Source organism: Trichomonas vaginalis, chromosome II (genome assembly GCF_026262505.1).
Source record: "Trichomonas vaginalis G3 chromosome II, whole genome shotgun sequence".
NCBI classification, from domain to species: Eukaryota; Parabasalia; order Trichomonadida; family Trichomonadidae; genus Trichomonas; species Trichomonas vaginalis.
In genome coordinates, this window is record NC_067204.1 from 2776373 (window position 1) to 2791041 (window position 14669).

A 14669-nucleotide genomic window follows, 5' to 3' on the forward strand; every position below is an offset into this window, starting at 1 on the left:
CACTTTTTAAAAAATAAATTTTTACTTCATGCAATGTTTAACACATCGAAAGGCATGTCCATAAGACGTTCTTCTTCTAACCTCTCTAGTCTGTTTGGATAATTTGCACGTGCTGTTTCCAAATCCATTTCGTAGGTCAGACCAGCCAGTTTGTCATAGACTTTTATGGGTCTTCCCTTCCTATATTTAAACTTCTTCGAAACTCTCCAACCATATCTTTGCAACTCTGCTTTTATTCTAGCAGATTTTCTATCCATTCTATATGGGGGCATTTTTATAAAATAAAAAAAATATTTTTTCTTTACTTTACATAACCGCCTGCTACCATAAGTCTTTGACGCCAACCCATACCAGCTAATGAAGGTTGACTTGGTTTAGTTTCCAAACTAAACTTTGGTTTTGGTTTATCTTCAGTTTTTGTTTTTTCTTCTTCTATCGGTTTTTCGTCACTTTTCGGTTTCTCTGACTTTACTTCACTTGCAGGAACAGTTGTGTCGTCAACATCTTCATAAATATCATATGCCATTTGTTTTTGTTTTCCTTTCAACTTTTTGTGTTTGTTGTAAAGTTTAGAATATTTCGACTCTAAGTCAATGAGATGTTCTATAATGAACTGTTGGTCAGTGAAGTAAACTTTTCCATCTGTTGTCTCGAAAGCTCCTTCAGACTTCAATATTTTATTTGTGAGAGTCTGTTTCTTTTTTGAGATACTAGCCGTTCCATTTTTATGAAAAGTGACTTTATAGTTAGGGTTTGTATTTCCAGACCTGGCACTTTCTATTATTGAATTTTTCTCTTCATCTGTAAGTTCTTTGACAGGTTTTGACAATGGTTCTGAACTTTTTGTTTGTGGTGTCAAATCTACCGTTTCAACTTTCTTCGGTCATTTCATCTCAGTAAAAAAATTTAGTTTGGTTTGTTTTCAACTGGTTGTTGTTGTTTTTTAAGTCGGTCTAAAACTTCCTGAGGTATAGGAAGAACTTGACAAAACACGTTGTGTAACTGCTGGAAGCCGACAAATCCATCTTGAACCCATTTGTCTCAATGCTGTATTGTTCATTTCATCTCAGTAAAAAACTTTACATTCCCCACGTTTGAGGCGGTTGAGGTTGGTTATTGTTTACCCATTGTTGTGCATGGTTATATCCTCTGTTAAAGAATCTTTCACCTTGGTCCATATAGTGTCCTGCTTGGTTATAGTAGTCATTTGCTTTGTTATAATAGTTTCCTGCTTGTCTTCCTACATTGTCCATCCATCCTTGAACTTTTCCTCTTGTTTCAGGATTTGGAATAAGATTTGTTGCATCTCGTGCTACATCCCAACCTTTCTGTACAGTTTGTATAATAGGTTGTGCTTTCTCTTTAAGTATACCTAATGTACTCAAAATCTTCCTTCCAACTCCAAATACACCTCTGGCTATTGTTCCCACTGCGGGCAAAAATCTGGATGCAACTCCTGCTAATGCGCCAAATAAACCCATTTCTTATAGGGTAAAAAATGACGAATCCAAACAAGGACCCCCTATGTTTCTAAAGCGACAAAGAAAGCACTCATGATAAAAATCTTTAGTTCAAACACCAAATGCTTGGTTTATGGATATCTTGGAAAACATTCCGAGGTATAGAGAAGATGGACCACCATACTGGCTAATATTTGTCGGTCAAAACACAAGATACTGTGAAGCCATACCATTATGGTCCAAAAATATTTTAGATGTGAAAACTGCTTTGACAATATTCGTTGACAAATACCATCCAACAAAACTGACATCTGACTGTGAAAGTTCTTTCAAATCAGATGAATTAAAAACTATCTGCGTTCAAAAAATGTAAAACCAATATTTCATTGTCGACCAAAACCATTCTGCTCTTGGTGTCATTGACGGATGTATAAAAATGTTAAGAGACTTAAACCAACCACAAGGTGGTGAAGCAAATGAAATGTCATATGACGACAAATATAGACACTTCTCCATGGCAAAGATGAGACAAGTTTTAAATATTTACAATAGCCGTAAAAAAAAGGTTTGGGAAACCACTCCCCTGAAGAAATGAAAAACAACCCTGACTTAGAGAAAGACTATATATTTAATAATTTAGTCAAAAGAGACAAACAAGAAAGAATGCCGGGCTTCAAACTTAAGAAAGGCGACAAAGTAAAAATAGAAATACCTAAACGCGACCCATATGAAAATACTATTGACTATGACAACAATGGGAACCCGACAGGTACTCACATTCGTGTTCGTAAAAATAGAAGAAAGTATACAAGAGAATATTATGAAGTTTTAGGCAAACATGCAAAATGTACACACTGCAAGCAGAAGATAAAACGACTATTGTCAGACCTCGTTTCAAACTTGTCAAAGTTCAAGGTGGTATACTTTCAAAAACAGTTCCTAACAAATATAAGACAACTCCTGACGAATATGCTAAAGAAGTTGAAATGACGACTAAGCAATTCTATACCATGCGTAAACTGTCATGTAAGGTGGCATGTATTCTTTACCCAAGCCTGTTGGATTTGTTTGTGAAAGTATGTGAATGATTTCCTCCTGGTTCAGTTGGTCGAAAAGTCTTTTTTGCTGAATGGTTATAATCTGGAGATAAAACGTCATTGCCAGCATAATATTCTGAGTTGTATAATGGATGGTCTCTTAATGAGTGACTATGGTCACCAGAAAAGTTTGTCGTTCCTGTATGAGTGTGCGGTGGAAGGTTTGCTTCAGTAATTTTCTTCGAACCTCCTGTTTCCTTTGAAGAGTTTGCACAATACAAAAACCTGTCGACTATTTGTTCCCATGCACCAACACCAAACATTACTTGAGGACCTCTTGCATCCATAGATGTATAAATAGAACCTACTGGGTTCATTAAATCAACATATGAGATATTATAGGATTGTCTCTTTTGAACTTAAAATATAGTGCAACTATTTCAGGTTTCTTCTGGTTTGTGTAAGAATATTTTTTATAATATAATCTTATGTTTTCAGGGTAGGTAAAATCTTGACTATTAATATTATTTCTGTCATCTATATAATAGTATACTATTCTCGTTTTTTCTATTGCATTATATCTTTTATATCTATAATAATCTAAATATAATGTTTGCTTTTGTTCATCTGCATGTAGTGTTCCTTCGTCATCTACATAGTCATAATAATATGGTGCTGGAGCTGGGTCAGGCAATGTCATATTCTGCCATTTCATAAACTCGGAAATATTTCTTTTGTTCGTCTCCATATAAGTTTAAGTAGCAGTTGTTGTCTAATGGAACTTTAACTTGTGTACCATCATTCTTTATATAGCTTACATACATTTCATTGTTATTTTTCGGAATGAGTTTACACCGTGTACCATTTTTTAAGGAATGTACAAACTCCCATCTAAAATATTTATTTTCTTCATTGACAGAAAAGTCACCAACAATAGTTTCAATATTTTTTGTTGTTCCTATCAAACTTTGGTATATTTCATTGACATATGTTTTATCTGCTTTCTTCTCAAGGCTAACGTTTAAGTCTGTTATTTCAGAAGATGTATGTGTATGTCCAACGGCACTTTTCCTGTTTAAGGTTTCTTGTAAGTTTGTAATATTTGCAATGGTATGTGTATGTCCAACGGCACTTTTCCTGTTTAAGGTTTCTTTGTAAGTCTGTTATTTCAGATATTTAGAATGTGTATAGTCTTTTTAGAATATTCGTTTTCAGCTCTTGTCACTTCACTTGACATTTTATTGTCAACATATGTTTTGTCTGCTAGTTCAGGATGAGTATGTTCTTTTGTTGCATAAGCATTGTTAGCTCTTTCTTCTTCTTTGCTATTGCATCGTCTACATATTCTTTGTCAGCTTTGTTGTCAACATCTGTTTTCAAAAGAAGTTCATTTATAGGTTTCTCGTTTAAAGTTCCTTTTGTTGGATTTATACAGACAGTATTGTTCTTCTTGTCTTGAAACAGAAAACTCATCTGTCATTGGGTTTAATGTCAGTTTTAAGTTTCCTTCTTTCAATGACTCAGATATCTTAGAGTAGTTTGAAAAGTTGTTGTGTTCTTATTTAGAGCTTGCATAATGAGTTGTTCGGTTGTGTTGTATTTCTCTTATGGAAGCAATATCTTTCGACATTTTTATTCTAGATAAAATATGCTTTCAATAGAAAAAGAAAATTCAAGAGTTGCTAAAAAACCATTAGATGAACTTTTTACTAATGTCGGTCAAAAGTTTGAGACAGATACCGTAAAAGCATGAAGGCTATCGTTTTGACTACCCATTAAGATGGCTAAGAGACCCATCTGTCACAAAAGCTATTGGCTTTCGTAGAATGAAGTTCATTTCAGAAGCCATACATGGTTTCCATTTACGGTCGGTTTTGAAGTTCGATACTATAACAAAGAAAAACGTATGTATGAGAAATTTGAACAGGGAAAACTTTTACAAGTTAGTTTGCTTGTAAACTTAGAAACAAAACTCTTCAAGCTTTCAAGAAAAAATAAACGATATCTATATCGAATATGCAAACCAGTATAACATTGACGAGGGAGAGTACCATCTCGATATTATTTATGACAGAAAAAATGCAACTGTTAAAATCAATAGAATAGAAGACCTTGGAGAAAACGTTTATATTTCTACAAAATAACAACTTGGCATGGTATAGATTTATGAGGATGTTAAATCAGCCTTCAGCATATCCAGTACACCCAGACTTTTATGAAGTCGAAAACCCTAATGGAACATATGAAAATGTTTTCGACCAAGATGCTATTATTGTTCATGCTTCATTTTCTGGCGCCCAAAACTCTTTCTTATGCTTGGCAAATGACTTTTACGAAAAACCTACAAGTTATACGAACCACCAAGTGGAAGTATTTCAGACTTTCAAGTATGGTTTACTACAGATGGAAGAAAAAGAATAATTCCATTATACCATGCGTTTTACTTAGAACTTAGTTTCATATACAACTACTATCGAACGGTAAAAAATAATTTTTTAAATACCGGTTGTGGTGTTGGATTTGGTTGCCAACTAGACTGTGGTGCAAGGTTCAGGCTGTTGTATAACAGGAGCTTGTTCTTCTGGTTCAGGGTCTTTAGGTATAATACCAACGAACTGACCTACTCTTTTACCAATATTTTGACTCCGTTCCAAATTCCTCTTCCTACGGTTTTTATTCCATTCCATATACCTCTTCCAACATTTCGAAAGAAGTTTCCTATCTTACTGAAGAAACCCATTTTAACTATATGTAAAAAATCTAATGTCCGCCTAGTCTCTTACGTTTCCTGTTGAGTTCCATAGCATTCTTTAACTGGAGCTCATACATTCTGTTTCTCCTCTGGTAGAAAACATATTCTGGGTCAACTCCTGTGTTCGCGTCATCTGCATAAAGTTGTTTATATCCACTTCAGGGTTTGTATAAAACTCTTTCCATCTCATATTTGCATACCATGGTGGCAAACCTAACGCAGCGTCATTTGACATGGCAGTTTTGCATTTGTACATCTGTTGGCACTTGACCATAGTTTGCCATTGCAGTTGTATTCTAACTTCATTTGGAATATTCTCTGGGTTTGGTTGTCCAGGTTTGCTGTGCATTCGCTAAGTTCTGTGCGTCCATTTAATATTAGATAAAAATATCTCTTACGAGTACATATACTGGACATTTCAGGCATTGGTTCATCTTCATATTCTCTGTACTTTTCTGCCACGTCAAATAAATAAATGACACAATGGAAAAAACCTAAAACAAGTAGTCCTATTTCAAACCACATTTACTTACTAATAAAATTTCGTTATTGTGACACTTTCTCCGGTTTTATAGGACCTCTCTCATATTCTATCTTGTCATATCTAAACTCATAGTCATGTATGTCTTCTAACCATCTCATAACGGTTTCCAAACCACTTTTATCGGATGTAAAGTAAAAGCATGGATGGTTATGTAAAACGTCTAAAGTTTCTAAGAGTCTCTCAAAGTCCAGTCTACTTGGTATTGAAAATCCCATGTGTTATAGAACGGCGGGTCCACTATAAAGAAAACATTTTCCTTGTCTTATATTTTTCATACAAACTCTGTCCAACGACATCTCAAAACTCTATACCCTCAATATATTTTTCTATGTCCTCTTTGAAAACATTTGTATAGTTAAGATATAAAACTTTTGACATAAGTGTTTCAATGTCATGAACTCTTATAGAACCACTATATAATAGTCTAGCAGATATACTATCCCAGTCTATATATTCTGCTTTTTCAAAACCTCTCTCACAATATTTTTCTTATCTAATGGTATACGTTCCATCTTACCTATCTGAATCTTTTCTTTTAACTCACTCAATATTTTGTTAGTGTCTGGAATATGTTTGAGACGGTCCATATAGTTGTCGAAGTCATTGCATATAATCTTTGAGTTCTGGGAATATTATATGGCACAAATGGGATATATAGAAACTTCCACCGAACAATCTACAAATGTTAGACCATTCGGTAGTTTCTTAAGTTCTCTCAATATAATATCTTTACATTTACTCTTATTTCCAAAGAACGGTAACGGTGGTTTTGTAAAATTCATTTATATATAATAATAAAAAATGTTTCCCTGAAAAGTGACAGAAAAGTGACAAAACATGAAAACATATATAATTTGTGAAAAGCGACACATTATATAATGTTTTCGACCCAGAAGAAGGCTTCTCCCAGAAAGCAATGGAGGAGAAGAAAAGAGTCCTCCGAATTCACACCAGAAGACTAACAATTTTCCGAATAAAAACTTCATTTATACTAAACATCTTCAGGGCTAGAGGGCACGAAGTGCCTGGAGGCCCCACTACCTTTTTTTTTTTTTTTTTTTTTTTTTATTCATCACCTTATGGTATGCCCTAAAGCAATAGCATTATCAATTCTGCTGAATTGATCAACTCAAAATTCCAAAAAAAATTCAAAATTTCAAAAATGAAATTAAACAATTTGAATTTTCACATGAAAAAATCAATTTCGAAAAAAATTTGGAAAATCAAAGTATTTGATAATTAGTCAAATAATCAATTTACATCGTTTTTACTCATAAAAAACAACTAATTTTTGATTTTGATATCATATTTTGATAAATACTCATTCCAGAGTTGACGTAATGTATTAATTATTGTTAGAGATATTGCTTTCGCAGCAAAATTCTTATTTCATGAAAGAAAAAAAAAATGATTTTATTCCAACAAAAACAAGTAAACAGATGAATGGAAACGTACTATATTTTCATAAATGTAGTAATCGGCGTGTCGGCTTTTGTTTATCATGTTCGAGTCAAAATGTATTAACTTGTAATAAGAAATATTCGAAGATTATATGAAGTATTGAGCATTCTTTGTAGAAATATTTGTAATTCATTACTAACATATATAATAAAGTTGTTTTTTTTTCCTTATTGCAATAATTTTGTCTGATTTTAATAACTTTTCATGTATACGAGTTGTGTGAATATGCATCATAATATGCGTAAATATACTTATTTGCGACGAATAATGTGGTTGCATAATGGAGGTGCTAAATTTTGATTTTTAATATGGGGCTTTGGTATGTATAATCATGTTCTTATCTCAACGTAGGAGTATTGGTGCAATATGATTAAAATTTACGAGGGTTGATCTTAAATTGAATAATTCTGGAGTATAAATCACAATGCAGCTAATTCTATGTTAAAGATAGATACAGATTGTAGTAATCAATTAGGGAGTACAAATTCATTCTTTCATTTCTGTCGTATTGAGCAGAAAGGAAGAGATCATAACCCTAGGAAAAAAAGCCCAAATTTGTCACTTTTCATAGTACGTTAAACTCAATTCGCTCGGCGAATGCCGAGCACACGTACTCATCATTCAACATAATATTCTCATTCTTTGGTTATTATAGTGCCAGACAACACAAGATTTCAAAGAATTACTTGAGTTTTCAATTAATCTTAATCCGATTTTAGATTTATCGAGAACTCCATCATCACAATCACATACTTCAGTGCGGTAACTACAATTATCCATATACAGAAGGAAGTTCTTTTCGAACAACTCATTTGGAGTCTGTTTTGGAAAGAACTTCTTTCTGTCCGACTTAATTTCATAGTTCCTGATCAACCAAAAGACAGAAACCACACACTATCTACTTAGGAAAGGAGTTCTTTCTAAATCTTCCTTAAATTGAGATTTTACGAGAGATAACCCTTCTATTGCACTTAAAAATGAACATTTTGATATCTTTAGTATCACACATGGTCATATATAGTATTTCATCTACATGAATACATTCATCTTTCGAAGTCTCTCATTAAATGGGAGGCTTCGAAAGATGAATCGTTTTATTCATACAACTTTAAATCTCGAACACATTTAGAGAGTGAGTATATCATTTTATTCTTGTTTTGAGTTTATTCTGATTCAAAATTGCAGTGAAAACAGAAGTTCACACATCATATCTGAATGTGAGCTCATCTATACTTATACGATCTCAATACCTCCACTCTAAGCATAAGAGGTGAAGTTATATAAAAATTATCAGATGCGTTGAAGTCTCAAAAGTATTGCCTGAATGCTTGTTTCATATTTGTCCAAGTAGTTTCAATGAATAAATGTATTGTTTTTTATAATTTCGATTTATTTTTAGAAAATATTCAATATAAACCTTTATTGTGTTATTTACATCTCATAAATTCTCTGTCTAAATCATATAAAAGCGCGTTTTACCCCTATGAATCAAGAAATTCATTCAATATTCATGGTATATTTATTAAATTTATACGATTTACTAATAATCAATATTATATCCTCATAAATAGCAATATATTTTTGTAATCTATGATAATCATATACAATATTTGAAATCAAATTTTCATTAGTTTAGGTTCCTTGTTAATAGTAAACCATTATATTTATTACTGATAATAAAATCTATGTGTCGTATTGAAATTCAATAAAATTACTTATTCGGTCCAAAAAAACAAATTAGATAAAATTTTTCTTTTTTTATGTAATTTTTGTTTTTCATTTTTCTCAAGATCCTATGTTATGTTCTAACTTTTGACATCATATCCTATCATGCTAGGCTATATATTATAGTATAGATCCAAGGTGATGTGATTTTTGCATCCCTGGGATGGACGATACACCCAAAGTGTCACCTTTTTTGGGATAACATGAATTTTAAATATCATGAGAGTTCTGCAAACCATATGCACAATATCTATTCAGCCTGACTTCTTGTATATATGAGTTAGACTTCTTAAATATTGTGCTTGGGGCGATATAAGCATTTCCGAGATTACCATCGTGCTCTATAGTATGCTACTTCTCCCTGGTTCTAGCTCAGTTCCAAGGATATTGGCGTTCAAGGATTTGGCAAGGTCCTTCCGAAGTCTCTCATTCGATGAGAGATTTCGGAAGAATCTTGCCTTAAAGTACTCCAACTCTTGTTCTTTTGTTCCTAAATAGTGAGAAAAGTTATTTGACTACTTAAGGTAGAGATTATCCGAGGTCCCTCATTTGATGAGAGGCCTCGGATAATCTCTGCCTTAAAATTGTACACTTGTAGTCCATGAGAGTGTAAGTATACATTGATAGGACAGCTTTCTTCTGAAGTCTTAGATTTGATGAGAACCTCAGAAGAAAACTGTCCTATTTTATAGTAAAAGGAGTTTCAGGAGCTCCAAAGCTCCCTTTCGTAAGGATTAGGAGCTTTGGAGCTCCTGGTTCGTAGATGTGTTTCGCATCTTTCATCAGCAAAGGACATTTACCATCTGGGACTATGTTGATGGAGACTCAGGAGCTCCAAAGCTCCCTTTAGTAAGGATTAGAAGCTTTGAAGCTCCTGGTTCGTAGACGTGTTTCGCATCTTTCATCAGAAGAGGCCCAAATGGTAAATAGCCTCTGCTGATGAGCTTCAGGAGCTCCAAGGCTCCCCCTCGTAACGATTAGGAGCTTTGTAGCTCCTGAAGGTAAGGTAGGATTGCTCTGATCTCTAATCAGTAGATGCCATGCCTCATTATGAACTCTACTGACAAGAGATCAAGAGCTCCAAGGACTCCCTTTTTAGTTAGTGGCGTTCTCACCATTTAGTAGGATTGCTGATCCTACTAATGAAGTGATCACTTAGTATACGTTTTGAATAAATTGAATTTTTTTTTAGAATTTAGTATTTTTTATAGACATCACATGTATATTATAAATACATAAATATATTCTTTAATTCAAAAAATTCAATTCGGTTTTGGGATGGGTATCCCAGCCCCAAGTATTCAATTTTATTCAATTTTTTAAGAATTTTGGGTTGGGATGCCCAGACCAAAACAAGCTTTATATTTTGATGTGTAGATACGTATGTGTGCATCATTGTTGTGTTATATATTATGTTTTTAAAGAAAAAAAATCTGATTCAAAAAAAATTATCACTAATTAGTTGATAATATAAAGAAAAAATAGATAAATTGTATGTTTTGAGAGTATTTATCCACATTCACTCATATGAATTCATTAAATAGTGTCTTTTTACTCCCAAATTTATTTTGAATTATTGAAATCAAAGAAAAAAATCAAAAAAAATTTCTCGAAATTTTTATTTTCAAAAAAAATTTGGATTTTATATTGAAAACTGACACTGGGAGGACGATAGGGCTGGGATTGGAGATACCCCGCTCACTTGGGAAAAATACGGATCTATATTATAGCATATCCAAAAGGCAAGGAAATCTATCAGAGAAGCCTTTTTGACCTATCGTTGCCCTACCTCTTATTTTGCTTTTTCAAAAATTTTACGTGTAAACTTAATTTGCACAGATAGCCGTATGACACGACCCTCAACTTTGGTCTTAATTTTCAGTGACGCCTGTTGCCAGAAATTTGAATTAAAGTCAGATGGGCGTAAGTACACTTTAATTTTTGTGAACAAAACGTGCAATTTATTAAATAGAATTTCATAGTAAAAAAATATAGATAAATAAAAAAGAGAAGGGATTATTCACGCTTTGGAACTTTATCCAAAGCTTCAAGTAATGCGCATTCATATTTCTTTCTGAGAGATTGCCACTGTGGCTTGAGTGTTGGTGTCAACATTCCATTTTCGACAGAAAACTCTTCTGTATCGAGAACAACAGCGGAGATTCTTTCGAAACCTCTCATTCCTGCCTTCTTGTGCTCGTCAGCAAGAATCTGGAGTACTTCCTTCTTGGCGATATCGGAATCAGCGATATTTGTGATTCCCGCCGCTTGCCATTTCTGAATTAATTCATGTGTTGGAACAACAACGGCTGCTGGTGAATCATGGTGGGAATCTGCATAAACATAGATGTTTGCGACTCCTGGTGCGCTTCCGTATGCATCGTTAAGATTAGTAATGGCAAGATATTCTCCTTGAGAAAGTTTAACGAGCATTTTTGCGCGGTCGATGATAGAAATAATTCCTGACTCGGCAATTTGGACGATATCTCCGGTAGCGAACCATTCGTGTTTCTCATCAGCGAAAGCTTCGTCTGTGAGCTTCGGTTCCTTGTAGTATCCCTGGAATACATGTGGTCCTTTAACAAGCAACTCACCGCAGGCAGGAGTTCCTCGTGGATTGTACATGAATCCTTCGACTTTCCGCAATTTGACCATGGAAACAGGTGTTATTGCGCCGCAGTCGCATGATGTGAACGCTGGGATCTCTTGGACTGTCAATCCGGCAGCAACTTCGGTTAATCCGTAGCCTTGAACGATATTCGGGCAAATTGCAACGCGAAGGAAGTCGTAGACCTCAGGAAGAATTGGAGCTCCACCCGAAACAAGGAATCTGACACGTCCGCCGAGTGCATCTGCGAACTGTTGGAAGATTATTCGGTCAAGAATGAAAGAATGTGGTCTTTGGGCTTTGATTGCTTCGGATTTCATCTTAATGGCCCATTCTACGAGCATTCGCTTCGGTGCTGGAAGGGCTTTGACCTTTTGAGACATTTTATCTACCATTCTGTTCCAAACTCTTGGGACGCCGATGATAATTGTTGGCTTGAGGGCTTGGATATCCTCTGTAAGGCGGCGGATATCGCCTGTCGAGAAGCCAATGGCCGTTCCTTGGGCCATCATGACGTATTCGACGGTAAGTTCGTAGATATGAGCTAACGGTAAGAAGGAAAGGAATGTATCTGATGTTGTGATGGATATGCCAAGGTTCGTGAAGCCAACAGCACCAGAAATTAAGTTATTGTGTGTTAAAACGCAGCCTTTTGGAGTTCCTGTGGATCCTGATGTGTACATGATGAAGGCAATTGTTTCTGGCTTTGGCATTTGTAACTCTGTTGTCTCTGTTTCACCAGTTGTGACAATTTGATCCGCGGTATAGGTCATAATACGAGAATTTTCTGTGGATGGAGCTTGATTATCCATTGCAATGATGTGCTCGAGGACTGGGCAGTCTTTAGCGATAGAAAGGAGAGATTGGACCTTGGACGGATGGCAAACAACTGCTTTGCACTCGGCATGGTTGATAATGTACTGAGCAGCATTTGGACCGAGGGAATCGTAGACTGGAACTACAATCATTGAGTTAGAATGTGCAGCAAACTGTGTAATTTCCCAGTATTGGCAGTTCGGGCCATAAATACCGACTTTATCTCCGGGGTTAAGACCAATCTTGGAAAGACCACGGGAAAATGCAACGACTCTGCGGTAGAACTCGGTATAAGAGATATAATCGTATTTTCCATACTTGCCATCAGGTAATTTCTCGCGCTCTCCGGTAAAATTCTTTGGACCGTACTTGACAGCTGCTGTTTTGATCATGTCAGCAGTTGTTTTAGCATCTGGCATGCATCTGAAAGTTGAAATCAATGTACCGCCGTTCTCTTCGAAAACGTGCTTGTTCACATAGACTGGACTTTCATTTGGATCACCACTATCTTCGTAAATTTGATGAAGAACACGGCTTTCGGACGCGCCCATTTTTTTGAAGGAAATTGAATTATAAAAATTATTCCGGTTTGAGTGAGATTCCTCACAAATTTATCGGCTGATCAAAAAAATTGTTGAATAGCAATAGTTGTCATTATTATGAATACTCTTCAAAATGGAAATGACAATATTAATGCTATCGTACTTATGATTGTGAAAGGGTTACGGTTTTTTGATTGTTATGGTTATTCGATTTCCTACTTACATCCGCATTAAACCTTAGCGATTTACTATCATATCCGATGCCATCATTTGATTTAAAATTATTTGGCAAATAATATCATACGATTTTACAGTTCAATTTCATTTTGGTTTTATCTTTTTTCAAATATCGAAAATACTAATACAATGAAATATAGAGAGAATATGTGTTTATGTGGAAGGAGAATTAGTCGCATATCTTTAATTTTTTTATGGATTTTAATATAACACCATTAATCAGGACGTTTTAACTTTAGATGAAATTTTGGCTCAATTTCTGTCAGTAGCTGTCCACAGGAATCATATATTTTTTTTTTGATATTTTTCAATATTCGTTTCAAACTGTATATTTTTTGGTCAAATAAGGTCTAAGATAAGATGGATTGCATGAAAGGACGATTCTACACTAGTTTTATTTTTCCTCACTGTTCCATTCAATATATCAATTTTTATACAATATTTTGTTTCAGTTACATATCACTATCTTATCATGAGAATATAATATTAATTGAATGGCAAACCCAAATTTTAGCTAAAAGTGACAGGGAAAAAAACGTTTAGTATTTAAAAAAAGACCGATGAGAGCTTCGTTCGAAATATAGAGGGAACTGAGAATGCGCAACCATTCTCAGGGAATATTGGATGCTATTCCCGTTCCCTCTGTATGGAAAATTGAGGTTTTCAAAGGGAGTTAAAATAATATCAAATTTATACTAATTTACTTCAAAATACAAAAGTATTTGACAGCTAAAATTAGTTACTTTAGCAAGCCTATCAATACCCTTTTACGATTATTGCTACTTTTTCGAAATAAAAGTAAAAACAAATTTATACTAATTTACTTCAAAATACAAAAGTATTTGACAGCTAAAATTAGTTACTTTAGCAAGCCTATCAATACCCTTTTACGATTATTGCTACTTTTTCGAAATAAAATAAATTTATTATCAAAAACCTTTTTTTTGGGCGCGTAAAGGGTTGGCGTCCTAAGGCGTCCTGATGTAAACTATTCAATTTTTGAGAAGTTTACACCATAATTGAATAGTTTATGGCGTCCTGAGAAGAGATTTCAATGGGTATGGCGTCCTAAAAAATAGAAGAAAATGATTTTTTCTCGATTTTTCTAGAAATTGAATTTTTTAAAAAAGAAAAAAATCAAAACGTATACATTCAAGAGACTATAAATGAAGATTTTTCTATTTTTTTCATTCTAAAACATCTTTTTTTGGATAATTTTTTTTTAATAAATATGTAAGAAAGATTGAAGAAAAAGTAAATTTACTTTAAGAAAATTCGTTTTACATGATGTAAGACCCATAACAACTATAATATTCAATTATTTAAATAAAAAAAGAAAAACAGATTAAATGTATCTCACATCAAAATCCATTGACCTAAGGATGTTAAGTTTCTGTTTTTAAAAGTTGATATTTTTTTTTTAATTTTAAGAAATTAATAGCATGTTATTAGACAATAGGAGTGTAATGATATTGACTAAACAGAAA

The 14669-nt window shown here is 34.0% G+C and overlaps 2 protein-coding genes and 1 pseudogene across 3 annotated transcripts, besides 5 other annotated features; all 3 read right to left on the minus strand.

Annotated features, from left to right (window-relative positions):
- Positions 1–6863: part of a mobile genetic element that runs on past the window's edge.
- TVAGG3_0474530 (uncharacterized protein) lies at positions 1080–1481 on the minus strand (the record flags this gene model as incomplete). Its single annotated transcript, XM_051235663.1, has 1 exon — positions 1080–1481. One exon carries the CDS (start codon positions 1479–1481, stop codon positions 1080–1082), a length of 402 nt encoding a protein of 133 aa, XP_051093487.1.
- TVAGG3_0474540 lies at positions 2516–3506 on the minus strand (annotated as a pseudogene). The gene has a single exon. A coding segment is annotated over exon 1 (991 nt).
- Positions 6864–7824: 961 nt separating the features above from the next.
- Positions 7825–7872: a mobile genetic element.
- A 1233-nt stretch (positions 7873–9105) lies between these two features.
- Positions 9106–10703: a mobile genetic element.
- Positions 10704–10901: 198 nt separating this feature from the next.
- TVAGG3_0474570 (long chain fatty acid--CoA ligase family) lies at positions 10902–12978 on the minus strand (the record flags this gene model as incomplete). The annotated part of the gene is made up of 1 exon (XM_001302800.2): positions 10996–12954. One exon carries the CDS (start codon positions 12952–12954, stop codon positions 10996–10998), a length of 1959 nt encoding a protein of 652 aa, XP_001302801.1.
- Positions 12979–13678: 700 nt separating this feature from the next.
- Positions 13679–14128: a mobile genetic element.
- Positions 14129–14669: part of a mobile genetic element that runs on past the window's edge.